Source organism: Solenopsis invicta, chromosome 14 (assembly GCF_016802725.1).
Source record: "Solenopsis invicta isolate M01_SB chromosome 14, UNIL_Sinv_3.0, whole genome shotgun sequence".
NCBI lineage: Eukaryota > Metazoa > Arthropoda > Insecta > Hymenoptera > Formicidae > Solenopsis > Solenopsis invicta.
Window position 1 is genome coordinate 9,204,348 of NC_052677.1, and position 27,924 is coordinate 9,232,271.

Here is a 27,924-nt window from a genome sequence, read left to right on the forward strand (position 1 = left end):
TATACAAGAAATGACATAATAAAAATTACGATTTTAGAAAAAAAATTGAAACTTTCCAATTTTATATTGCTTTTTAATCGTATTGATTATGCTTATTTTTATAGAATTATTAAATTATCGTTTATCTCGTTACATTGTACACTTAATTAATTTATGTTTTGTTAACAAATTACTCAATATTATTTTAAAAAATTTTTTTCAATTTTTCTTATTCGATATCGGAATTTGCAATACGATAAGTGAATTCACGTTTTTATTTCATTTATTTACAAAATGCGCGGTATACATATACAATATACGATATACAATACATATATATTATATAGTCAATAATTTATTTACAATAATGCCGTTCGATTGCGATCACCGCCAACGTTTTATTATACCAAATAATTGGTATTTGTAAGTTTATAATTTTCTTCGTCTAACATGCAATTACGGTAACGTCCTTCGTGTTCTACTTACAGTAATGTGGCTCATTTATTACAGAATTACATTTACGTAAAATTGAAAAACTGTTGAGATATATCGTAAATCGGGAGCGTTGTTATTGACTCTTATTTTGACATAAATAAATTTAATAAAATTGATTTAAAAAATAAATTTTTTAAATTTAAGATGTTTTCTTATTAGAAATTTTATGCAAGTATAATATTAAATTAATCAATGAACTACAAAATTATGGCCACTATTTATTAAAAATGTGTGCGAATTATAGCATTAACTTTTGGAAGAATCATCAAGAAAAATTCGTGAAAAAGTTATTAAATAAAAAATAAAACCGTTTGTGTTTAGAATTGTATCACTCACAGAGTTTAACAAACTATGTATCTTCGCTTTAAATAATTGTAAAAATTAATTAGTACAATATTTAGAAAGAGAATGAATCTACTTGGCGATTGACCGCAATCGAAATAAATCGCGAAGGAGTCGAAGGTCTGATCGAGATCTAACCGACGAAGGGGAAGGGCCCGTAGGGTACCGGAGCCGGGTAATAACCGGGATACGCCGGTACCGTCGGTTGCACCGGCACGGTGTTGGTGATATAGGTGGTGAGTTCAGTAGGGACGACTCTTGTGGAGAAGAGAGTGGTGTAGGCGGTTTTGGCGCCGAAGGTGAGCTTCAGCACTCGCGAGTCGGACACGGTAGCGAGGGTCTGGGTGATCACGGGCGCGCTCGTCACCGTAAATTGAGGCTGTTGCGGATATAGCGGCAGTTGCGGTACCTGCGGCACCTGTGGCACCTGCGGCTGCAGCACCGGACTCAAGGTGGACGTGCCGAACTCGTAAGACGTTCTGAAGCAAAAAAAGTGCAATTAAAATGTATTTGAAGAAACGTAAAACGCTTACAATTATATAGATCAACGTATATACAATTTATTAAATATTGTAAATATTAGTATTCAATTACTTATATTAATTGCTTCTTAAATATGCAATTTTATGTATCTGTTACATGAAAAAGAAGAAATTTATTGAAAATTATTAAAAGTATCTGGAAAAAGATACGGACTTGGGCACGGTTCCAATTGGCCTAGTGAGCGTCGAGTAAATGGTATTCCCCGAGTTCACCACGGGAATCACATGCGATTCCCATAGCGTTTCCAAAGTGACTATGGGTCTGGAGGTAGTGATGACCTGGGGTTGCGGCTGACCAAAGTACTTCAATAAAGCCAATTGTTGGGCCTGTTCCGGGGTTAGTGGAGGTTCGGCATTGCTGTTGGTCGCGGTGTCGCTCTTGACCTTAGCCGGCGGCGCCGACTTGAAGACGTCCAGGTCGGCATCGTCATTGTTGGCCACCACTACCCTCTTGGGAACGTCCTCGTCGTCGCGATCGTCTTCGCCAAAGTCAAGCTCGAGGTGCAACTCGCTGCCGGCTTCGTCGAGCTTCGAGTTAAATTCATTCAGCGTCTTACTCGGAATAAATTGATAGATCTCCATCGGTGGCAGCGTCTTCGTCGCCGTCACCACTCGGGCGATGTTGTACGTTTGCACCAGGGTCAGCCGAGTGGTACTGTTCCCGGCGTAGATCACTGGCAACATATGCGTCTTCAGCAAGGTCTGCGTCGTCGAGAACGTCTCCGTCTTCGTTTCCAACGGCGGCGTCGCTTGGGCGGCGTCCAGGGAGATCGCTGGCAGTGTAGCGACGGATGAATCGAGTGGCAAAGTCGACTCGTAGGCAGCCCCGGTGTTCGCTAGAATATTCTCCGTCAGCGGTTCAGTAGGTGAAATTGAACTACTTGGCTCGGCCGTTGCGAACGTTTTCCTGATGGTGGAGGTCACCGTGATATAACGGGTGTTTCGCAGTGTTCCTACCTGAAAAGAGAATGTCCTGGATTTTGAGATCGGCAATTAAATGACAATATAAGATGATGTTATGATCTATGAAGAGATACGAATGCTCATCAATGGATTTTAAAACTATAAAACCCAACAAATTACCCAGCAAACGGAAATGGATTCAAAAAATCAAGAATTTTGATTCGGCTATATCACAAGAATCCATTTCTATCCAATTAAAGTTTAAGAATTCCCTGAATCTGTTTTAATCCATGAAGTGAGATTGAAACTACGGGATTTCTATATTTTTTTTCACCCAAAAAAGTTAATATGAGCCATATAATTCATTTTAATCCATAAAACGGAATTGAAATAAAGTAATTTTTATTTTTTTTAATCTAAAAGGAAATTTTTACGGATCATCCAATCCGTTTTAATCCATGACATAGGATCGAAATAACTTAATTGCCATGCTTTTAATACAAAATGTATTCAAATGAATTAAAATGAATTATAAATTTTACTAGTATCATTAATGCGATTCTTGGATGTTCAGCACTTGATTCAATCCTTAATTTAATTAATATAGATATATTGAAGTAAGAGCGAAGAAGAGCTCACCTGGAAGGAGTAGGGCGACTTAATAGTGGCGATCTCGAAATATATATTATCAAGGTCTGCTGCGGTGGAAATCTCCACGTTGAGAGTCTCTACTGGCAGGATCTGTTCTCCAGGCTGCTGCTGATCTTGTTGCACGCTGATGCTTGCGACGTCTTCGCTCTCACTGGGATCCAACTCATCCTCCGTCAAGGATAGCTCTTTCCTCTGAGCAACATTGGCGCCGTTTATTGGGCTTGAAGCAGCATTGATCAGCGTCGTCGTTGTCGCCGCTGTCTTTCCTTGGTCGTCATAGATTGCTCCGGAAGATGACTCCGTTGTACTCGGCTCGGTCGTTGACGTTCGGAAATCGTCCTCGTCCACCTGCTTGCGAATCATAATCCTCGGCTTCGGCGTGGTCTTGTACGACCAGCGACCTTGCGTTCTCGGTAGCTTCACCTTGGGCAGAAGAGTGGCCGTTGTCGACTGCTGATCGCTGATCTTCAATTTCGTTGACTGCTTCAAGGGTGTATTAGTGGATTGACTGTTCGGCCGGAAACCGCTGCGACGACGAGTGATGGGTGTTTCAGTGGTGGTGGTGGTCAAGGGACGATTTCTGAGGCGAGTAAAGATTACAAGAATTACGTCAAGTTATTTTATTGTATTTCATAAATTATGTGAAAAAGACGGCGCAACAAAATTAATTTTGTTTGGCAAAAAACTAAAGACAAAGAAGATTATTAAAGATAAATTCAAATGAATTAAAAAATTCAATCTATTTTAACTTATCCGATTAATTTATTTTATAGTCTTCGAGTATTTTTACATTCATATCGACTTAAATAGATTGAGATACGAAGTGAGTGCGCTATTCATTATTTTGAATTCAGATGTATTCGTGTCCCATGATATTATTTTTGGATTCAAATAGATTCGAAAAATCTGAAGCGCAAATTCGAAAATATCAAAATGAATTAATTTCTAATCATTCATTTTTGTTTGTTGGCTAAATAATCGATTAACTTCTTTTCTAATAGTGTGCTATTCTGTTAACGACACTCACTTATAATTTGGTCTCGTTGTACTAGGGCGATTCTTTGTGGTCCTCGTTTGCTGTGACTCGCTGTTGTCATATTCATCGGGTATTTTGTTTCGGAATTTCGGTCTGGTTGGATTATTGGGGGTTATCGAGTTTCTTCGCGTCGTTCGTACCGGAGTACCTTCGAAATTTAATCAATAAATTTATTTCTTAAAAATTATTGAAACAATCTTACATATAAAATAAATTTTAGTGAATAGTAAAAACTTAAATAAAAAAAAATTTTATATTTTTTTACTTATTCATATTTACACTTATTGATTTTTTATTACAAGAAAATTTAATCAATGCACATAAGATACTCTTTACAAAAAATTCATTTTATTATGCAATCAGATTTTGATTATATAAAAAACAGGCTCTAGAGATATGAAAAAGATTTATAACAATTTATCTCAGAATATTTACCAGAGGGTCCGTCGAAGAGAGCTTCTAGGGGCAACGAAGATTCCTCCTGCTGATAGGTCGGGGTAGGTTCCAGCTGAGGTTTGAGCTTGCCATGTTGTGGGCCGATGGTCTTCAGGATGCGGTTGGTGCTGGAGGGTCGGATCTTACCCTCGGCCACTGGCGTGTCCGGTACTGTTAGAATTCTTGACGAGCTCTGGAGTACCTGGGCGTACTTGCCGTTGATGTAGGTTCCAATCACGCTGGTCTCATGCACAGTGGTGAGCCCATCCTTCACGATGGTACCGCCCAGCTTGGTCACCAGGCCTGTCGGATTCTCCTTGTCTCTTCGCGGGGTGGCACGCGGCTTGTGATGAACCTTCGACGAAGGTCGCAGGTTGATCAGCTGAGTCAAGGAGAGAACAGGATTATAATTACAAAAGATGTCGTCATCGAAGATTATATCACGATAATAATTTTATGTAATAAACAATTATGTAACACACATCTATTAATAACTGAATAATATTAATTCTGAATTTAATGCAAATTATTTCAATTTATTTTAGTCATATTCAGCAAATGGATTCTTAATCGAGCGCATTGCAATAATTGTAATAATTATATGAGCAACATAATGTAAATTTGTCAATAATGTATGATTTCTTTATTTTAACATAAGCGGATTAAAATTAGTTTCTGGAATATAAATAAAGAGAGAAAAAGAGGCGAGAATGTGCGATAAAAACCATGTAGTAAAATATTGGAATAATAATATACATATGTGTATAGAAATATTATATTAAAATAATTTAATCAATCATTATTCTGATAATAGTTAACAAAATGCAACAGGACATTGGAGTAACGCAAGTAACGTTGGAAAAACGCGTCGCGGGTGAAACCGATTTATCGGTGGGATCCAATCGGACTTTCACGCCGATCGCTGCGGTTGAGGGACGGACCGGCGGAAGGGGGAAGGGGCAGGCTAGAAAGGATCGGCTAGGAAATCGATTACGGCACGCGGAAAATTATGCCGACGCGGTTATTCCGGATAATTCCGCGGCGGTTTTGCGCGCGCGAGTTATCGTGAAAGTCGCTTGCAGGATGCCCGTTGCGCAATTTTACGGTAAAACCGAGCATCTCGCTTCCACGCACGCTTCCACCTTTTCATCTCACTGGCCGGATGACCCATTTTTCCGCCGTTCGTTCTAGAACGTCGGAAACTTGCTCCAGCGACGTCGTTTGTTCGTTTTAACGAACGACGCGATCCGGTTTGGTGGCTATTTGACACGGCGTCGAAACCAGACTCACAATTTTCATTTCTCCCGCGGCACCAACTCGTGCCAACGCGCGCCGAAGATCAATGTCGCTTTTATAGACTGGATATCTGACTTTCCTGCCTCCGCGATCGATCTAGCGTGGAGACTTTAATCGCGGATCTCGCGAGCGCGAAATCGCGCGTTTGACTGGATTCCGAAAGGTTCAATGCCACATTTCCGAATTAGATTTCCATCATTATTTTACGTATTCTCCCGCCGCGACTCTAAGACTGAACCGGAGTTGTAAAATACATTCGTAAGAGATACATTCGTCTTCTTCATCTTTTTTAAAGATGAGCCATCGATTTAATGGAAGGGTCGGCGACAATAAATTTCAGGGGAACAGCTCGGGCTCGGTATATTTATAAAAGTATGAGTAAACTTAATGAAATACCATTCTGCCGTTAAAATATCAAAACATCGTAATTTAGAGAAATTATACATGTAAAATCATTTACATGTATTTAAAAATATATATTATTTTAATGTATATTGAATAGTTTTTAAGTATTATAACGTTTAAATATGTCATTTTCTCCACTTATCTCACCAATAGAGAAAGCAGATCCGACAGGCAGTTGATCTAGTTAGAAAATATTAAAAGGAGGCCAGGAAGACATAAAAAAAGGCATAAAATGAAATTATTAGGTACAGTACCTGTAAAACATAGTACAGAATTAAATAATAGGTGAAATTACTCTGCTCTGAAGTTACCAGAACAAGGAAACTAATAATTTATGGCGTCTACTTTATTTTCGCGGTTCTAATCATTTCTCTGATCTACATTCTTTTGCATACCTTGTACGTCTCGTCGATCACTTCCGTCGGCTGCTTCGAGAGAAAATCGTATTCCGGTTCGGCGAGATTGTTCTTCAAGACTGGAGTTTCATCCTTGGCACGTACTTGAACAACCGACGACAATAAGGGTGTCTTCGTTTGTTTACTTGACTCCTGAAGAATTACGCTAAATGATTAGTCCGCCCTTTTCTCTTTATACATACAAGGTGATTATTAATGAATGTCCCCACTTTTTACCATAGGAGTCTGATTTACCGACGGATATGTATTTCTAACATATTATATTAGAAATTACAAATGCGTGCTCCTATGGTAAAAAGTGGGGACATTCATTAATAATCACCCTGTGTATTGTACTTTACATAATACTTAATAATTGATACAAATTACTGTATTGCATAATTTAATTTCTAATAAGATAACTCAGTAAACAAAAATAAATTAAAATAAATAAAAATAAATTTATTTTGACATTTTTTCGAATTCAGATGGGTTTCAGATTTTTTGAATACATTTGAATCCAAAAATAATACGAATTTAACATGATGAATAGTTCATTTCGGATTTCAATTCATTTGAATTAAAAGACAATTGAATCCATCCGAATGCAAAACGATAAATAGTGCATCTCGTGTTTCAATCTATTTGAGAAAAAAAAAATACTGGGAGACTTCTAAAACGCGAATTCGATTAAATTAAAATAAATTGCACTTTTCAATTCATGTGAATTTATTTTCGTTTATTGTAAAACTATAATATATATATTTTGAATATATAATCGCGACTAAATTGTAAAATCCGATTATTGTATGTGTTAATGAATATTGCATGTGTTAAAATTATTTTACAGAGATGTCTCTCGCGCATTGAAACACTAAGGACCTTTAGAAGAAAAGTCGACCTCAAAGTAGTTGAAGAATTACATAGAAGTTGACGTAATATATAATCGCAGGACATCCTGTATAGCATCATTTCGTTTCTTGTCTCACCTGGCTCTTCGTCGGTTTCGGTGCGGCTTTCTCGGACGGGTTCACCGCGTTCTGTTCGACCACGGAATTCACAATGATCTTCGTGCCCTTTATCTGCTTCTTCGTCTCGCCGCCCTGATCGTCGGCCTTGTGAGTCTTGCTGGGCTGGATATCGGGGACATTCTTTTTCGACTGCTGCTCCGTCGGCTTCGTGTGAATCGCCTGCTCGGAGGACGCGGTCTTCTTCACGATACCTCCTTCTGAAAGCAAACGGCGCATATTTGCATACCTGACGAGAATAAAAGTCGCGATTCCGCGAGGTCAGGGTGATCGGAAAAACGTGACTAAAAAAGCGCGTCCTGACGGCTAACACCCGCGCCGAAGGCCTCGGCCAAATTCTTTACCCTTTCGAGAGAAAGGATTCGGGATATGTATGCATGTGGAAATGTCGTTCCTCGACTTCTGATTTTATTACGCGCGTTAACGGTATTATTTCTTATTTTAATTTTATTACACTTAAATAAACTTCTCACTTATATATTTAATTTCTTTAAAGCTTGACAAGCATATGCACTTTATCAGATGTAGGCAGTATTTGAAATACATCAGGCAAAACAATAAATTCTTAATTCACGTATACTTTTATTCTTTGAATGCTATTTGTTTTCATTTAAGTATGAAATGCTCTCTTCAATTGCAACTGTTCACTTGCATCAATAATAAATGTATCTGTGCGAAGTATATTTTATTCTTAAGAGATTCTTGTTTCTAATATCATATTGTTCTTCATGTTATTTCTTCTTTAAAAATTCAGTTCTTTGTATGATGTATTTGAAATATATATATTTAAATACATTTTGTATTTTTTATTTACATTTTTCAGAGTATTTTATATTTCAAATTTTATTTGTAAATACATTTAAATTATGTAAAAAACTTTTTGATGAAAGTTAAAATTGCACTATTGTTGACTCAACCTAGCGTTATGTATGAGCATATCTCAGCTTTCTCAATTGATATCAAACTGCAGCCGAATAATTTTTCAATAATAAAAACAAAAGCCAATGTAGATAACTTATTATATTATATATAAAAAAAACATTTATTCTGTAACACATCTTTGTGTTCGTTTAATATAATGGAGACATTATTTTTCACGTTTATTAGTTCTCTAGTTTTTTCTCAGATACACTATTAAATTCGCAGTATCAAATTCTATTCAATTTGAACTGTTTTTAATCATTCTTAGAGGTCGCCCATACTTCCGCTTAACATGTCATCAATTTAAACTAAAACAATAAAGTTAAATAAATTAACTGTTAAAAAATGTTAAAGACTCCAATTTAATTCATTATTTATTAAATGCATGTTAATACGGACTACTTTGAAATTAAGCAATTAATCACAGATGTGGGTTGTTCCTTTAAATACATGTTTTGTGTTAAAATAATAAATTTTGACACATATAGAAGTTAAAAATAACAAAATATTATTTAAATCAAGGAATTAGTTTAAATTCTTGAATTCTGGATTAATTCTTTAATAATTAACAATATATTTTTGGAGACATTATTGTTTTTAAAAAGCAATAATTAATACACTAAATTAAATAACTTTTAATGTACACATTATAATATATAGTTTCTAAGTGTATCTTATAACTTTGAAATTAAAACGCAATTAAAACTGCAAGAAAAATAAAGAATATATAAATAGATTAATAACGTTAGATAATTTTAAATAAAACGAGACAAAAGTATTTTGTATTTGTTTTAAAATTTAGTTACAAAATTATTTTGTATCTTGTATTTAAATACATATTTTAAAAGTATTTTGTATTTAAATATAATTTTTAATGTATTTTAATTTATTTTACTACATTACTTTACTAATTAATCATACTGACAAACGGGCATTATTTTATTTTATTTCAGATTTGGCAATTAAAATAATATCAATTTTCAATTATAATTTGCAGCTTTTAATGTAGTATTTTTTTTAAATCTTTAGAATGTTAATAATCATTTTCTTTAAAATCTTTAGGATCTCTATCTTCATTTGGAAAAAGGAAGCAAATAACTTTGTGCTGAGTGGATGGTGAAAAGTCAAGGAGAGAAGATGACAAGAAGAGTCATGATGAGTGAACAATGAGTATGAACTGTACGCGGACCCGGACAGCGATATGCTAAAGAGATTGGTCCCCGCCAAGGTTCACCTTGAGTGCAGTACTCTTCAGCGTTTCAAGGACTCATCCTTCCGCGTAACTCGAAGGATCAGGGTTCGCGAACGTGCTCGGTGTAACGAAAAGGTCTCGATTGCGCTTAGAAAGCAATTTCTGGCATTATCTACAATTCAAAATCGCATGACACCTCATGATTACAAATACCAATTGCCAATCTTCTGCTTTGCCGATTGCGACAGCCCTTGGCATTTATTTCTCAGCGGATTCTCTCTTTGGAACTCCTCGATAAAATTCTTTATCGCATTGATCGATAGACATGCAGAGAGGTATTTTATGTCAGATATGATTACATCAATAATTAACACGAATGCTTTGTTTAAGCATTATCAGCCCGTCACAATTTGAAAGAAAACGAAATTTTATGGTACTATCATTACATTAACAATTATATAATTTTGCTTCAAAACAAAATTATAATTTTATAATTTTTACTTATAGTATCTTTAATGATCTTAAACAATTTTTTTCTTATAACATTTTTCGTATATTTCGAATTTTACGGATTCGATATAATCATTCGAGTGTAAGTAGTAAATAATAAAATTTTGTCAGGCAGTTTACCTGGAGGAGCGCTCTGAGGGCTGAAGACCATCACCGTGTTACCGATCGTCGTAGTGAAGTCCAGGAAGCCGTAGACGGTTTGCGTGATGAAGTCATTGCTTGCAGGCGCTGAGTCGATCGCCGCAGCTGCATCCTCCGGGTAGCTGTTGTAAACCTGCGCGGCGGACACTGCAACTGCACGAAATCGCAAACTCACAAAAATCTGTTTTACATCCGTCCAACGGATCGATTATAAAAATATTGTATGTTAATGTGTTGTATAATTTGGTGGATGCGCGAAGCATACTATAAGGTAATTCGAAAGAAAACACGTTGCACTTATTTTGGCCGATAAATTTTTATTTGCGACGCGGTTGATCGAGGAGATTTCTGGCGAGCCTTGGAACGAGAAGAGCTTTACACGAAATTCTGCATTTGTGAGCGCTGACGTCAGTTTTCAACTCACCGTACGCCAGAGCCGCGACAAACACGAAGTATCTCGATGTCATTGCGCTCAGTCTGATCTCATCCTATGCGAACACACGAATCTCTCGCGGAATCTGAAAGAGTAAACAAGAAGAGAAGATGAGTATAAGAAAAAATTTTCTGTAAATAAATACAAAAAAATTTGTTGCAAAAGATGCCGCGAAGATACACGTTATCAATTCTTGATAACTGTACATTGTTTTTTTTTTTTTAATAAAAGGCAAAATAATTTGAATTATATTTATATAGTTAGTATGAAACAATATTTTCTCTATGATTATGGGAGAATTGAGCGGCGATTCTCAGACAATTGCGCAATAATTGCAGTTGCACTTGCAATCGGCCACTTACAACCATCTCCTGCGGGGATAAAAACTGCGTGTTACATCAGCATAAATATGACACATTACCGTGTTATTTTGCGAAGCACCGTTACTTCTTCTCTCGCTCAACAATTAGCGGTTATGTAAAAATGACGACGGATTCTGCTTCATTAGAAATAACGTCCTGTCGATTATCTCGGTGCGCTCATCTCTCTTACGGGGCTTGCTAATTATCAATCTCCTACGCGAGAGATCGACCTCGGATTTACGCAGTTACATCTCTCCATCTCTCGACGGAAGAAATACTTCAATAGACAGCTGAGATATGGGCGCGCATTTTATCTCAGATTCAATAACGATTGTTATTGTAATAAATTTTCCTTTCTAATAATAAATGCTTGTTTCTGTCTAATTGAAATTTGAAACCTTAATTGAATTTAAAATTAAATAAAATTAATTTATAATATAATTATTTGTTTCAGTAACTTTTGTTAAATTAATTAATTAAATCCCCAACAGCACATAATGTCGAATGAATATTTTGATATCGTACAAATATATACGTACAATATTATGATATTGTACGAATATTCGCACAATATCTAGAATATTCGCATGATATCTAGAATATTCTAGAATATTCGTAGGATATCTTGTACTATTAGAAATAATTAAAATTTTATTTAAATAAAATCTTAATTAAAATTAAATCTTGATTTTTTATTTCGACTCAAAATAAGAAAATTTGATTGTATTGTTTTCTGATTTCGATATCCTTTGACATCTTTCAATATTTTTATTTCTGTAACAATTTCTCCGTTGATGAAGAGTTCCCGTTCACGTAAAACATTGACATTGTCCGTCGAATTTTAATTCGCCGCGGGTGAGAAGAATCGAGCGCCGCCCGGCGAATGAGAAGGATAAAAAGAGCGGGGCGATTTCGCGATTCTATTGCGTGAAGCAATCGGATGTCGCAAGTCAAAAAATTTCCTTCTTGCCCGATCGCTATCTGCTCGAGCATGAGCATTGTGAGGCATGAGCTCGTTCGGAAAACATCCTGTGTGAAGCAAACGCAACACGACAGCCACGCTAACACAATCGCGGCGCGGAAAGTGCGCGCGCGCGTTTGCGCTCGGCGAAATCGTTACGTAACGCGTAATCGCCGCCGCAGCCGCCGCCTTTTACCGCGGTAATCGTTTTAACAAGCCGAAACAATGGTAAGAGGCGCCTCCGGAGAGGAGGCTCGACCGGAGATCTGCGATTTCGATTCGAATCGACGCCGACGACGGCAGAGCGGCTCGCGAAAGGCGCAAGGCGGCGGCGGCGCAAGGCGTGTGCTTCTTCTACTCTTAATAATTACGAGCGCGTCGTGTGCCGTTACAACACGCGGCTCCGTTACATCGCCGATCGCTATACGGAGCGTCCCGGATGTTTCTCTACCTATGGCAACCTTGAACAATGCGAAGACGGTTCTTCGCTGAAGATGTCGAAGAAGAATATCGTTCGTCGCGCCTTTCCAATCGCGCGCGCGTTCTCTTCGAACTTCGCGGCGATCGCTCGAAACCGAGCCGATCTTCGTCATCATCGACTTCCTTCACCGGACCCGCTGGAAGCCTCCGATTCCTAATTCTTAATTATTCGTCGGCAATCTGCATATTTTAATTTTCTCAGTTCTCAATTATCCATCTTGCGTACTTTTTCATGCGAGACGGGCGGTCACTTTCGCTGCTTTCCATTTCGCGTACAGCGCGAGGCGCGAAACGTCTCGCTTCCGTCGCGGGCGGTCTCGATCTTTTTTTAGTCCGGCAGCTTTTCCTGGAGACCCAGAATCACAATCGGTCGCGTTGTGAAGGGGAGGGAGATACCGCAAAGCGGTAACGCGCAGCATCACGGACTCGCGAGAGCGCTCCTTTCACCCGTGTTCTCTCACGATCGCGCCGCGGCTGATTCCGCGCACATTTGACTCCCGCTGAAACTGAAAAGCGCGAGCGCAACACGCTTCTATCGCGAGAACCGTTTCTGATGACAGCGTACGCTACGAATTATCGTGACGAGACTAATATACAGGGTAATTATTAATGAATGTCTCCACTTTTTACCATAGGAGCATGATTTACCAACGGATACTTATTTCTACACATATTATTATATTGGAAATTACAAATGCGTGCTCCTATGGTAAAACGTGGGGACATTCATTAATAATCACTCTGTAAGTGGAAATTCGCGAACCATGCGCAACCCCTATCAAATAAAGAATTTACAAGGATCCTCTCGCTATTAAAATAATTGATTTGTCGCGATTACATTAGTGTAAGAGAAGAATTTTTTCAAATGAGAAAAATACACTTTCTTAAAATTGTATATTTTTTATAATAAATAGTTTTTTCCTGCAATTCTGGAATATGTTTACTGTTAGGCTATATTTATATTTAAAATAATAAAATTTTTTAATGTAAGCAAACAATTTAATTAAGTTTAATAATGTTATCAGTTTATTCATAAAATCATTATTTAAATGCAAAAAATGTAAAAGTACAAATTGTATACTTAAAGTAATACGTTTATTTACCTAAAAGTAAATATTTTTATCTAAACAGAACGATAAATATTTACAAACTAAAATTGTCTTCTTAGATTAAAAAATTTTATTACCTTGAAATTTTATCACTTTGAATATTCCAATAGTAAATATTTTCTAGAATTGCAAGAAAAAATTACTTAAATAAAAATTATTTCTTTATTTTATTTACATAAATATTTCAATTAAGAAATTTTTAACTTGGCTGCAACTAAATAAGCTATTATTTATTTACTGAGTAAATAATTTTTTGTGTTAGGTAAAACCTTTTGTTGTAAGGTATTTTTTCTTTCAGTGTATTTGATACTTTGCGTTAAAAAATATAATAATATTTAAACAAACACAAATAAAAGATTTGACATCTATTTTACAAATACGTCGCATTATAAAATATGTAATACATTAAAGTTCTAACGGAATCGAACAATTGTAAGTTTGAATAAAAGTTTGCAGAATGTCGGTTTATAATGTCGGTTTATAACGTATTTGTAAAACCTTAATGTCAACCTTTTATCTTTATTCGTCTCTGATAAATATTTATGAATTATTAATTATTTCTTAATTCAAACAATGACTCTAGAACTTTAGGAGATATTAATTCATTTACGTTTAATAGCTAATGATGCTACTACGTAAGTCGAAATGTCTTCTTCATATTAATGAAATAAATAATTAATATTAATGAAAAAAATTGATTACAATCTACATTTTGTTTTATGCATGTTATTTTCTTTATTTTATCGTTATATTATTTCGTAAATACGAGTGAAATTCTATTATTATAATGCAGTAATTATAGTAATATATTATAATTTTAATTTTACGTAAAATTACGTTTAAATATATTAGGTTGGGGCATGTATGTAGTTAAATAAATCCATGTATAAATATCTAAACATCGTCTTTGAATTTCACTATAAAAACGCTACGAACTTTTGTTCCAACGCAATACATGTATAATTTGTATATACTATACTATATATAATTTATATATATTACAATTTTATATTTCCGTCCGTTTATTAATGGAAGCTTTGTAGATTCGTACGTGCTACGAATGAATAGAGGCCGAGACAAAGCAGCCGAAAATAATCGTTGCGAGAATTCAAGGTGTACGAGAGTCACCGACGACGAGTCATTCTTCGACTCACGCGAAGGTAAAGAGGAGTGGCCCTAACTCTCTCGCTCTATTCTACTCTATCGCATACGTGCGCGGTATGTGTAATGACCTGTAAAAAAAGAAATATCGTGCTGCAACGCGCGTAAATCTCGGTCGAGCGCTACTCGCGTGAACCCTTTCCCGCGCCACGCGCGGGAGCGATTCTTTCTTGCGATCGAGATGTGTTTTCTTGCGGAAAGAATCGCGAAATGCAAATATTCTACGACGCGCGAAGAGGAGAAATCTTGATGATGATTCACGGTTAAAAATATAATTTACATTTCATTCTGTAGTAATTTATTTCTCTCTGCGCACTTTTTAGATACACGATTATGCATTCGTCTCATTACAGCCTCATGCAATTTGTTAAATTAATTGAGATATAAATTATAGGCGAACATAATTGTGAATAGTGGGCTGTTCAAACAGAACGGTCGGAAATTAAGCATATGTATCTTACATCGCTGCGAATACACAATTATCGCGAGGTCTCATCTTGGTGAAAACTGGCGGCAGAACACACGCGCCGCGCCGGAGAGACTGACTGATTTATTACGTCCGTGAGAGTAAATTTCGTGGTCAAGAGTAACGATCTGGGCGAAAGCCTGTCTCGAAATATGCTAAAAACCGGTCATCAGCGGCGGGAACGGTATTCGTCTGTTCGATCGTTCAAGATCATGGTCAGCCCGAGACCATCGACCATCAACCGGGTCTCAGGAATCAACTGCCTACGCATTTCTACAGTCTTCAATGTGATTTTTCGTCTCTCTGAACTCGAATTCGCGTCTTCGTCACCATTAGCTTTAATAAGGAGAATTGCTTGTTTTCTAAATAGTCGTTTCTTTTTTAATTAAATAAGTAATGTACATATATATCTCCATTATTAAAATAATTGTATTTTTCAATAAAAGTAATTGGCACTTTTTTCCTCACTAGATGATCAATAACGATTTTTTATATTTATTATTTAACATTATATATTTTTGCGAAAAATATTTTAAATGCGTTATAACTTTGCTTATATCTTTGCATCGAACTCCTCATTATTGATCTTTTATAATGGAGGAAACACTGCCAATTACTTTTATGTATATATATTTGAAAAATGCTAAATTTGCTACGCCATCAGAAGTTCTAAATATAGAAATATGAAAAATTCTGGAATGAAAACTTTTCACTGTTGACATATCATTTTTGTCGATTTGTTACAGTATATGTGCAGTTCGCTCCGCTTTCGAAAGAAACTTCTTCGTATCTTACTCGGCCGGCGTATATTAATCGATTTTCCTCTGGTCGTTTCTCCCCTTTTGAAAATACTACCGTGTCGCTATCGTGTAACAGGCGACAGGATTGGATATGTTATGAGTTATAATATTGTTGTACGTTATAATATTTTTTTAAAACTAAATTAAGTTAAAGTTAACGGTTTATAAAATTAATGTAATTACGTTAAAAGTTTCATCAAAAAAATTATAAATTAGTTAAAAAGTTAAGATTAAATTAACTTAAGTTAAATTAAAAGTTAATTTTGTAAAATAACATTTATATTAAATTAGAATGTTGTAATTTTTTAAAATTTAATTATTCTAAATAACAAAATAATTATAATATGGATCATCAAATAAATTCAATATTTTATTTGTTAATTGAATTTAGATATTTATACTTTTTCTTTTATATAAATTTTTAACTTGGAAAAGAAATTAATAAATGAAAGTTTATGCATTTTAAAAATAACTCTAGTCAAAGTTAAAAATTGACTTATTTGAAATAAACTAGGTTCAATGTTATTAACCTTTTAATTTTATCATTTAATTTTTAGCTTTTTAACTAGTTATTATCCAGCCTCGTTAAGCGATAATAAATCGAAAGCAGCGTGAGAAGACGCTTCGAAAATGCATAAATCTGACGGAGCCACTTAGCATGAGAAACAGCGTTGAAAAACATTAGCATATTCGCATCTGCGGAGATGTTTAAATCATACGAAAATTACGTCCACATATTCATTCGCAAATTTTGACATTATTCATCGAATCATTTCACTTCAGAGATAAATGAGGCAAAATAAATTATCGGTTATAGAAAGCCGAAAATGTCCGTTCCTGTCGCAAATAAGATCGATTAAAAACCAGAAAGTGGATAAAACAATCGCTGACTGACTGACGGACGGGAGGAAGATTTCCATATAGCGTTCAAGGCAATTTCTTTGTATCTAACAAATTTACAAGCGTCTGTGATGCAATCTACTTGCGCACGCGTCTCCTAAGCAAAGCGATCCTAGACAAGTCTAATCATAATCCAACAGCTGGGCGGACTCTGAGAATTCTCGGGAAAATACTTTCCCATGCGTGCAGTTTTTTCTTCTTCTCTTCTTTCAGTTGCAAAAGGTTAAATCTTCTTCTTCGACCGAGAGAGAGAGAGAATCCTTGCTCGTTGTTTTACCGAGACAGACGAGCGAGGCACCATTAGCTCCTCTTTCCCAGGAACTAACGCCGTCGGCATTGAGCCGTCATTCCCTCGAAATATCGCCGAGCTTCTTTGTCACGTAATATCATTTCCGCATTGCCCACATCCGCTTCCGAGGAACGGGTTTTCCTTTTCGGAACAGATAATCATGAGGCACGTGACAATTCGTCGACGTGGGATTAGAATTAAACGACGAAGCGCGAGGAGGGGGGCTTCATTGTCCGCTCATCTTCGCGACAAACGGCGGACGTTGACTTCGACTCCCTCACCTTTCCGAGGAGATCACGGCCGTTCATGAGGTTTCGTTGGTTTTGTTACAGCGATTTTTTCCTCGCTTTTGTCCCGAGGACGGCTGTTTTTAATAGGACTCCTGCGTCGCGAGGCCTTCCGGCTGATACCAGTCGGGAGATAAAGACGATCCATCCTCGAAGACCTAGCGGTCTCCCCCGTGGCTACCAATTCATCGCATTCTCTTAATTTATTCTTCATAATCCGCCCCCTATCAGCTTCTTAGATCCCTCCTTAAGGTCACCTTGGAATTTCAACGAGCGGTCTCCAGTTTAAAATAAAAGTAAAACTCTCTTCGAGAGAATTATCGGGAGAATTATCGAATTAAATTAATTACAGTGGGACAGCAATTGAATATTAATAAAATTGAATCAATACAATTAAATTAATTATAATGGAACTATGTTCAAGACTTATTATTTGAAGTCATCCTCTGACAGCACAAGATATCGTACGAATATTCTAGAATATTTATAATGAATATCATATGAATATTCGTACAATATTATAATATCATACACATATTCGTATGATATTCATATGATATCATGTGCTGCTAGGAGTGTCGTTAGTCGTTTTTCGAACACTGCCAGTTACAAGAGCGAGTATGTTAAACGCTAGCAAATTGCAATAATTTGTTATTATACCGAATAAACATGATTAAATCAGCATCATTGCTTCAAAGTTAAACGAGAAAATATTAAAATTTGCGGCGGGGTAATAGAACGTGTCGCAAATTTTAATATTCTCCTTGCCACCGAATCGCATACAATATATCCGCTTTAGAGATTGTCGGAGTTTACCGCAAAACATCGCGTCGGATTGGTACCCCGTCGTTAGGCAGTCGCGCTTGCGAAATCCGTAGGAATCGCTCGTAATGCTCGCTCGCTCGTGCAAAGGAGAGAAAAAGGAAAGAGAACGCCGCGCGCGTCTGGAGCGACTGCGCCGTTTTATAAATCGCGACTCCTTCGGACTTGCAAAACGGGGGACTGGCTTATTTTCGCGGATGACAAAGTGCCCAAACGCATTGCGACGCACAGCCCGCGACTTCGCGCCTCTGCATGGCTCACGATTATTTGTCCGCGATTTGGCAACAGAAGAATTGACGGCCAAATGCGGTCGTCGAATTTTGCAACGACACTTTTCAGTCGCGAGGTTTCAAGTCAAAAGAAAGCGAAAAAATTGAAATAAAGAAATAATTGTCTGAGATCTTTTTCAATAATGTAAGCAACAGATTAAAAAAATAATAAATAAATGACAACAAAAGTCCGACGCGATAAAAAGCGCGTGAACTAAAGATACAATTTTCTAATTAAAAGTTAAATTAAATACAATTATAAAATTGATTTACGACTAATTTAAGAGTACGTTCCATTTCACATTTACGAAACTTATTATTAATTCATTAGCGAGATATCTCGCGAGGGTCAGACAAAGAAAGGAAAAAGAAACGTGCGCCGAAGTATCGCGCGATATTCGAGTGCGATTTAGCAACATGTGTAAATTTCCCTGCTGTTTATGGCAAACGGCGTTGCTGGTTATTCCCTAATTGCTTCCTGATCGCGCAGCCCGCGACCGATCGACCCAGATTCCGTTTCTCTCCCGCATCGCGGATCGAACGAGCAGCGGGAGATAGCTCGGCTCAGACGAGATGATCGGTAAGATCGAGTCGGAAGCGGAAGGTTCCGCGATTTCTCTGGGAATGCGTGCGCGCACGTGCGTGTGTTCCGCGAGTTTTATTTTACTTTCCATCGGCGCAAGTTGCGCACGTAATGCAACCGTTAACGCGCGTAATAAAAATGCACTCGTGCCCGCGCGAGAGCATCGCACTGGAAACTGGTGTGAGCCGTAATTACGCTTATCGCGTAATGACCGAATCTCGTACGAAAGAGTGTTATATGGATCGAGAAGTAATAAATTCGTAAGATTACAGAGTTTCGTCGAATAAAAACCAAGATGTAGAATTGCAAATTGCGCGATCAAATTAAATGCCATTTAATCTGAGATAAAATCTACAGTTTCTAGATCTAGAATTATAAATTATCTTTCGCTTCTTCCTTCTTCTACTCTCTCTTCCTCCTTTATACAAAAACTGGTGTCTAACTTTTTTTTTATGAAAATTGATGTCTAATCATTTATATAAAAATATAAATATAAACTGATAGATTGTAGACTTATTCTAGATTTACAATTTAAAGATAAAAAAAATTTTACGTGTTATTTCATGTGAATATGTAAACAAGTCGCGTAACCCTAATAGCACATGATATCGCACGAATATACGTCCGATATCACGACATAGTATATATTCGTGCGTAACATTAAATGATATCATGTGTTGTTAGAGAAAATTAGGAAAAGTCATTAATGCCTATTTCCACCAACGCAGATTAACTTTGATCTCAGTTTAACTTACTCTTTATCTTTCTTTAGTTCTAATAATTGGAAAAGGATAAGGAGTAAGTTAAACTGAGATCAAAGTTAATCTACATTGGTAGAAATGGGCATAAGAGATTTCTGATGAAAGCTGATGGAAGCCATTGTTTCTAAACACAAACAAGACAAATTTTGATTGAATCCAGTATTCGTCCCAATCTGTTCTAAAAAAAATAAAAAAAATAAAAAAAATTCACATACTACGTTCAGGGTCAACGGAATTGCGACAGTTTCCTCCGTTCCGAGTAATTACGCCGTTCGCGGTAATCACACGGCTTCATTTAAGTCGAGGCTGCGGCAAAAGTGTATCGTGGCGTATGCGTAAAAACGGGAGCAGTGAACGTGCACGCACGCCGCGCGGATCGCGAGCGAGATCACGAGCGCGTGCGACAAGCCGCACGTGTCCGGAGCAGAAATACCCGCGCGGACCGGACCCGAGCCGCACGTGACCGGGGACCTCGCTTAGAAAGCAAGCTTAAGTCTCTCTCAGGAATGCCCATTTAGCAATCACTCTCCATCGCCGGCCCCGAATGGAAACGATCGCCGCCGCCGCGATCGAGCAGGCTGCTCTCGGTGGCGTGCCGAAAGAACGACGTCGGAGAACGACTGCGAGTCTCACGAACTTTTTCGTAACACGTATCGAGCTATGAGCATGGATATATCTGTCGAGATACGTACAAACGGAAACGGATAAATTGTGAAAAAAAAAACTGGAAAAATATGACGAGTCAAGATTATCTGGAGCGCATTTGTTGAGCAAGAAATATGTAAGATTTTAAAGGGCCCATAAACCTGTTTCAGTAAACGTTGTAATTATCGGTAGTAAATCTGTTTAATTAGAACGGATTAAGTCAAGTGTTGGGTTTAATCGGAATTAAGGCAAGTTTTTTTAATTCATCGAGTTGCAGATGCAACTTTGCCTTGCAAAAGTTGCTTAATCGATCGATGAATTAAAAAAAAAAACTTGCCTTATTTAATATCGATTAAATCCAACATCGATCCGTTCTAATTAAAGATTTATTACCGATAATTACAACCGATTGTTGAAAGAGGTTTATGGGCCCTTCAGCTCTAACATATTTCTTGCTCAACAAGTGCGCTCTAGATAATCTCAACGTGTTATTTTTCAAGTTTTTTTTACAATTCATCCTGTTCCTGTTTGTAAATAATAATATGTAGCTACTTATTATATTTAAAGAAATAATTGTCAATAAATAATTATTACATTGTTACATAAATTATACTTGACTAGATTAAAATAAATTACGTTAGAAATTTTAACTAATAAATAATAGTAATTGAATGATCCTGAATAAATGAATTAAATAAATAAAAGATAATTGATAATCGATAAATGGACGACAAATGAATCGTTTGGAGTATTTTTTGCACGGACAACCAAGAATATGATTTTATTTTTTGTCTACATCAATCTTCTGTTCTTTAAGATGGAGAGACAGAGAGACGCAGTTGAAAGACTAATGAGCAGAGATTTAATTTTGAAATTGTGAGAAATTGTTACAATTCCGAAAGCAAAAAGCTGTGACTCCGAAGTTCGTTTATCAGATCCGAGTGAAAGTTGTTTTGTTCCGAAATATGTTAATCGAGATAGTGACTCTCGCTTTTTCACGCATAAGCCGTACATCAGGTGTACCGCGCACGTAATATAACGCAACGTAACATAAACGATATCCCAATTACAACCAGGAGTACCTCGGCGCAAGGATGCCGTAGGGAACGTACAGAACGGTGCTAACAGTTATACACTTTCACTTGAATCTCGCTCAGCTTTGCGGCTCTAAGGGATATACGCGGTGTCCACTGTCTTCCTCGTCGAGGTCACATCTCGATTATGCAAGGCGATAGACAATGCATCAAGAGCGGAATTAACGGTTTCAACAGCTGAGAGGGCGAATCTTGATTATTTTTTATTATTTTAAATATTAATTACTTTTCTCACACTCAACAGCAAATAAAACGATGATTAAGAATGAGACAATCATTAAAATGTTTTTACAGACGTTTCCATCTCTAGGAATAAAATATTTAAATATCCCGAAATGATCTATTTCCGATTATCGTGGACGCATTCTAAAAAAAAAAAAGTAAAAAAAAATATTGTCATGCAATTAAAACCCGTAATTTAAAAGTAATTTATGGATCTATTTTTCTTAGTTAACCAATCCGTTCATCTTAAATCCTCCGGTAATTAAAGATCGAGATAAAGTGCCTCGCTCAAAATTTCGCTTCAAACGACTTCGTTGCTGCCGGGCAGCAGGCTTATTTGTTGTTGAACGCATCGCCCATCTCGGATGCGAGTGAATTCCCAGGCGTATCGTGAGACGAGGATGACATTCACTCGTCCGTTTACGGCGCGCGATCATTCGCAAGAAAATATTTCTGCGATCTATTGCGTGCCTCGCACAATGTCCATTGCTCCTTTTTTGCGACTGGCGAACTTCAGTCCGGGACCCGGGACATTTTAAGAATATCGTTTTAATTTAAAAATATCATTCTGTGTATAAAACGCGGAACACTTTTGCGAAAGATTTCTATATGTATTGGATCTACTTTTTTCTTCGGATTCCAGTGAATCATAAATTATAAGATTAAAAATTAATCGAGGCAGCTCTATCGCGATAATAAAAATGATAAAAAATTGTGTGGAATTACACGCGAATGTTGGAATATAATAAAAATTTTATAACACGTACGTTATAACTGAATCTTTAAGAAAGGGCAACTGTGAATTTTTTAGACATCAAAGAATGTGTGAAACAAATTGGCGTCCTCTCGCTAATTGGTTTTTGAATATCTTAAATTAATCTTCGTATTGTTAAAAGAGTAAAGTTCGAAGGGATGGAGCCCGATGTCTTTTAATATCGAAAGTTTGCGATAGAAAGAAGTTCGGTTCAGTGTTCTTCTTGCTTCTCTGGCTGGAAAATTTCGTCGTATCATCTCTCCTCCTACAAATTAAGCAAAGATACGGACGAATACTCTCTCGCGCTTTCTCTCGTATTCAGCTTACATGAAAGTGACACGATTCTTTATTCATTGGTCGTCCTGATTGTCGCGCGTTCGTCCTCGAACATCTTTCACGAGCCGGGGAACACGATGTGTACGCAGTACACGCGCACGTGTATTTTGAACGTTTATATATTTTTTTTTAGGGTAATTCCGGTCAAGTTCCAAAAACTAATATATAATAACTTGATATATTTCAGAAAAAAACGCGTATCGAAAAGCCTGATGGTTTTGAAATTTAAATCTTGTAATTTCCGTTTAATTGATCACTTCCGGTTACAATTTTCTGGGCGCGAAATTTAAACCGAACGCAGTCCACGCATTTAAAAGCAACATCATCCTTTTTATTCTACCTCATAAATAATGCGAACGCTTTAAAACGCATCTCAACACCTCCGCTAAATATTCGCCTTCAAGCTGTTTCCATAAACAATTGAAGTTAACTGATTATCTGCCTTTTTCAAATATAGAATCAAGTATCAACATGGACACAATAAAACAGTTTTATTCTAAATTAACCAGATTTTAAAAAATAGTAAAAATACTTTTATATATAATATAAAACTTTTATAAGTTTCAAATTCTCAAAGAATTATAGAATGAAACTCTATATAGAAAGTGAATGTAAAGATAAATTTTTATGCAATATAGAAAATTAGTAAGATAAATACGTTCAAGTATAGAAAAAGAAACACAAAATATTATAAAATGTATAAAACTTATTACAAATTTAAAATATTATGCTATTGCTACTTATCACGAGTGAATATATACAAATTGTCGAATGACACAGGCACAAAGATTTTTGATGGCTATCCCGTCACGCGACGTGGTGCTTGACAGAAATAACGGAGCAGAATATTCGGCTGTTCTTTACGTACCGGATCGCGCGTAACGCAATCCTGGGCTTGATTTGGAGATGCTCAACTCGCTGACAACTCGCGGTGCACGGCACTCGGCATGCCAGCTCCCAGCTCACCTCAGACTGACTGCACGGGTCCTGGGACCGTGCAGTCGCGGGGGCCCTCGCAGCTTGCTTTCACTTGGCGAGTACCGCAAACGATACCGCCACGCGAATCGCCGATCGCTGATAAAGACACGGATTCGATTCGGCTTAACGCTACGCTGAGTGCTCACGGAGTGCCTCGCGTATAATCCATGAGATTTAATATAGTATTCCGTTATGACTGATATTATGTTTATACACGTAACATTCAACTTCATAAACTTGATATTTCCTTAATGTTGAATTTCTCATTATTGAAACCGATATGTTTGATAACGTTTATAATTCTCAGTTTCTTATGTATGTAGTCAATATACTCCGAAGACATTAATAGTTCTATAATCGAGAAAGTAAAATTAATCTGTATAATTAATTGATTAATTAATTCAGATGTTATATCTTACACAATTCTTACAACATCAAAATGCTGCAGATATCTGTGATTATTATTGTGTATTATGGCAATCTACAATTATTGTAGCATAAATTTTTAAATATGAAATTATATATCCAATTATATCGTGTGAAAAAATTATTTGTATAAAAGAAAATGGTTTTACTTTTCTATGATGAAATATTATGTGATAATCGATACTATGTAATACTTTAGTGTAATATTTTAATATAAAATGTACAGCGCTTATTAATAAAAACATAAAATATACAAATATGTGCAGCACTTATGTAATTAAAAATTGGTATATAAATAACTTAAAGCAAGATCGTACCGTGTAAGAAAAGATTTCAAAGATTAAGCATGTAAATTGGAAAATAAATTAAAAATTCCTTCAGCACGAGTCCTCGTCTTCTTCTTCAACGGTAACATCTTCTCGATGCTGTTTCGGATTCCATCGACGCCAGAGTAATTCTCTCACCGTGAATTCGGAAAGTATTTCAGGGCTAGTCATACTAACATCACGAGGTACCGACGACGGCCATAAAACTTGCGCGAAAAGTATTTCCTGTTATTTGTAAACATAAAATAAGTTCAGTAATAAGTAAAACTTAAATTATATATTTCATAATAAATTAGAATATAAATGGTTCTCTCTATAAATCTAAAACAATTATATTTATTGCATACTAGGGGTGTGGTAAGGGTGTGCAGGTACCCGAAATCAAGTCGGATCCCGAAATAGGATCGAAACCCAAAATCGAAACGAAATCTCAAAATTTTGTAAATTCTGAATACTCGGATCTAAAGTCGGGTCAGAAATCTAGATACTTTATACACTGATGTGAGAAAAAAATTACTAAATTTACGTAAAGCATTTTGTTTATATTGAATTACTAAATTTGAATACTGCCAATAAAATATTTACAGTACATAAGTATTTACTCAATAAAAAATGATAATTAAATTAGTGGTCACTCCTTATACTAAAAAAATATATATTTACGTTCGGAAAAAATTTTATTAGGGGTATATTCAAACAAATAATTATTAAAATTTAGTAATTTTTTTCTCACATCAGTGTATAAGGTATTTAGATCTATGACCGCTTCTTGACTCGATTTCAGATCCAAGTACTCAAAATTTACAAAATTTTGGGATTCGTCTCGATTTCGGGTATTCGTAAGTTTCAGGTACCCGAACTTTAAAAACTTTTGGATCCCGACCCAATCCCGAAAAAAAATCCCGACCCGACCTGAAGATCGGGTATCCGCACACCCCTAATAGATACATATTGATACCTTAGCAGCAGTTTCGGACAGCCTTTCAAATCCAAATAAATTGTTCCATGTCATGGTGCGTGAGGCCACAGTAGTATCTATAACTAAAGAATCCGCGTCTGCCACTTGTATAATAATAATGTAAGAAGCGTGATAGAATGGTGGTCCCTCTTGATAAAGTACTAAAACATATGAGTATTTCGGATAAAATAGAGTAATATATAAAAGTATATACAAAAGTATTATTAACAAATTATTTAAAAAAGGATTAAAAATAATGTTGATATATAAAAATTGTAAGTAGAATATGATAAAAATATATTCTACATTTTCGCAGAACAAGTGATGAATACTAACAGAAGTCACCACCATATTTTATGCCAGGCTTGACCACCCAACCTTTGCTCCTATAATAATGGTAAACTACGTATGTTTGTATAAAATCTGGCTTCTCCTTGCAAAAGTACAACCACGCGCTGTTGATGTCCAGTGGACTACCGTCGAAGTGAATCACTTGCAGGCAACCTAATCCAAAAAGGAGGAAAAAAGTCTCTTCGAAGGTGAGATGCAAAGCCTCACGAGTAGGGAAACCTTCATTCTCGATTCTCGGCTTAACATTTTTCAAATAATTCTCGGTGTCCGAGTCATTGTCCGGCAATACTAATAGTTTTCCTGATTGCTGATTGTCATCCTCGTTCATTAAATCACTTTTGAAATCATAATCATTCAATCTCCAGTCTTCCTCCTCATTCTTCTCTTCCGAGCTAACCTTATCATCATCAGTGTTTAAAGATCTTTCATTATTGTCGTATTTATCTGAGTCTCTATTGATAATGACGCATATATCGTCCTCCTCCGCGGAATCTAGAGTGACTTCATCGATCTCTATGTTCTTTACTATCTCACTTTTCTGTGTATTTCCATTTTCACTAGAATTTGATGGAATTTCAATAATGTCACCAATGTTTTCTTCATTTCGAATGTTTTCTTCCTCGCATAAACCAATTCCTTTAGTATCTGCAATTATATAAAATATAACAGATAATATTATTAAATTATTCTGTACTTTAATAAGATAACACTGTGCTTTAATAATAATTGGGTATTATTTTATAAAGCACTATCTTCATTCATAATAATTTGTAGTAAGATATACGAATAAAATATTTTTTTATTGCACACCTTTGTAGTCGGCAGAGTTTAGTTCTTTAACTTCCTTGAGCCACTTTTGTCTGTGAAGCCACTGTCTGTTCCGAACAACTGGAGGTGCTCCGTATCTTGCTTTACCAAATGATGGATAGCTGCGTGACAATGATCCTTTGCCAAAAAATCCCTATGGACGAAGATATTCATTCTATTGTGTTTCTAGGAAAAATTATTTTAAGATAAAATTTATCTTTACCATAGAATGCACTGCAATCATCTGTTCAGGTTCAATTATACATGAGCCAACATCTGTGAGATGCGCTGTGTATAGTGGCCATTTTTCCATTTCATTCAGTGGAATGGGAAATGGCAATTGTGGTTTTAACTTCGTCTTCTTCTTCTTTGGTTCTTGCAAATTCATGTTTTATCTACAAGATAATAACAATATAAAAATTCTAAAAATCAAATTTTATACAAATGTGTTCAAATGTATATTTGGTAAGATATCTACTAGGTTGAGTTATAAATTCTTGCGCGGTGTTATAAATTATTAACAAAAATTAATAAAGTTGCTAAACAACTTACAGTTTACTCAAGTTTAAATCTATAATCAATTTTAGAAATTAAATATTTTAATCCAGATTTTATGGTAAAAAAAATTGACACATTTGGCGCAAAATAATCAATTCTTTCTACGTAAGAAATGTAATTTTTCTTTTTACATAAGAGAAACAATTAACTTTATATAAGAGAAATATAATAAACTTTATATGAGATATATCAGTAACCTATAAAAATAAAAATTGACTCCTTTAGATAAAAATTATTTTACGTAGAACTCTAAATGCATATTTTGAATATAAAATAGAATAAGAGAAGTATATTCTTACGTTTATACTATTTATAATCATTATTAAAAAATACTCACTCTTTCGATAACGCTAGTTGACTGGATAAGGATTAGATGAGGAATAAGGTTAGGTTAGGTTAGGTTAAGTGAGGAGCAAACACGTGCGAGTACTGGCGGGTACTGCGGATATTCCACGAACTTGGGAATAGATAATAGGATCTATTCCTAAGTCCCTGGGATACACACACAAATACAC

The 27,924-nt window shown here is 36.0% G+C and overlaps 2 protein-coding genes across 5 annotated transcripts; both read right to left on the minus strand.

Moving 5' to 3' along the window:
- Positions 1-250: 250 nt before the first annotated feature.
- Positions 251-23,991, minus strand: LOC105198896 (flocculation protein FLO11). Of its 3 annotated transcripts, none has more exons than XM_039456996.1 (10): positions 23,874-23,991; positions 10,696-10,789; positions 10,251-10,418; positions 7,469-7,707; positions 6,480-6,632; positions 4,384-4,765; positions 3,940-4,096; positions 2,901-3,492; positions 1,513-2,315; positions 251-1,295 (listed from the first exon to the last, which is right to left on the minus strand). In XM_039456996.1, the coding sequence occupies exons 2-10, from the start codon at positions 10,736-10,738 to the stop codon at positions 950-952; spliced, it is 2,883 nt and encodes a 960-aa protein (XP_039312930.1). In that variant the 5' UTR covers positions 10,739-10,789; positions 23,874-23,991; the 3' UTR covers positions 251-949. The 3 variants fall into 3 exon arrangements, with proteins under 3 accessions (XP_039312930.1, XP_011164064.2, XP_025995350.2); XM_011165762.3 differs by having other exon boundaries at positions 7,469-7,704; positions 10,251-10,424; XM_026139565.2 differs by having other exon boundaries at positions 10,251-10,424.
- On the minus strand, positions 22,998-27,869 carry LOC105198918 (tRNA-splicing endonuclease subunit Sen2). 2 transcript variants are annotated; one of them, XR_850906.3, is made up of 7 exons: positions 27,747-27,869; positions 27,075-27,246; positions 26,855-27,005; positions 26,030-26,689; positions 25,694-25,854; positions 24,727-24,960; positions 22,998-24,334 (listed from the first exon to the last, which is right to left on the minus strand). XR_850906.3 is itself a non-coding variant. In XM_011165778.3 (6 exons), the coding sequence occupies exons 2-6, from the start codon at positions 27,237-27,239 to the stop codon at positions 24,787-24,789; spliced, it is 1,311 nt and encodes a 436-aa protein (XP_011164080.2). In that variant the 5' UTR covers positions 27,240-27,246; positions 27,747-27,869; the 3' UTR covers positions 24,445-24,786. The 2 variants fall into 2 exon arrangements, 1 of the variants encoding a protein (XP_011164080.2); XM_011165778.3 differs by lacking the exon at positions 22,998-24,334 and having other exon boundaries at positions 24,445-24,960.
- Between the last annotated feature and the right edge of the window lie 55 nt (positions 27,870-27,924).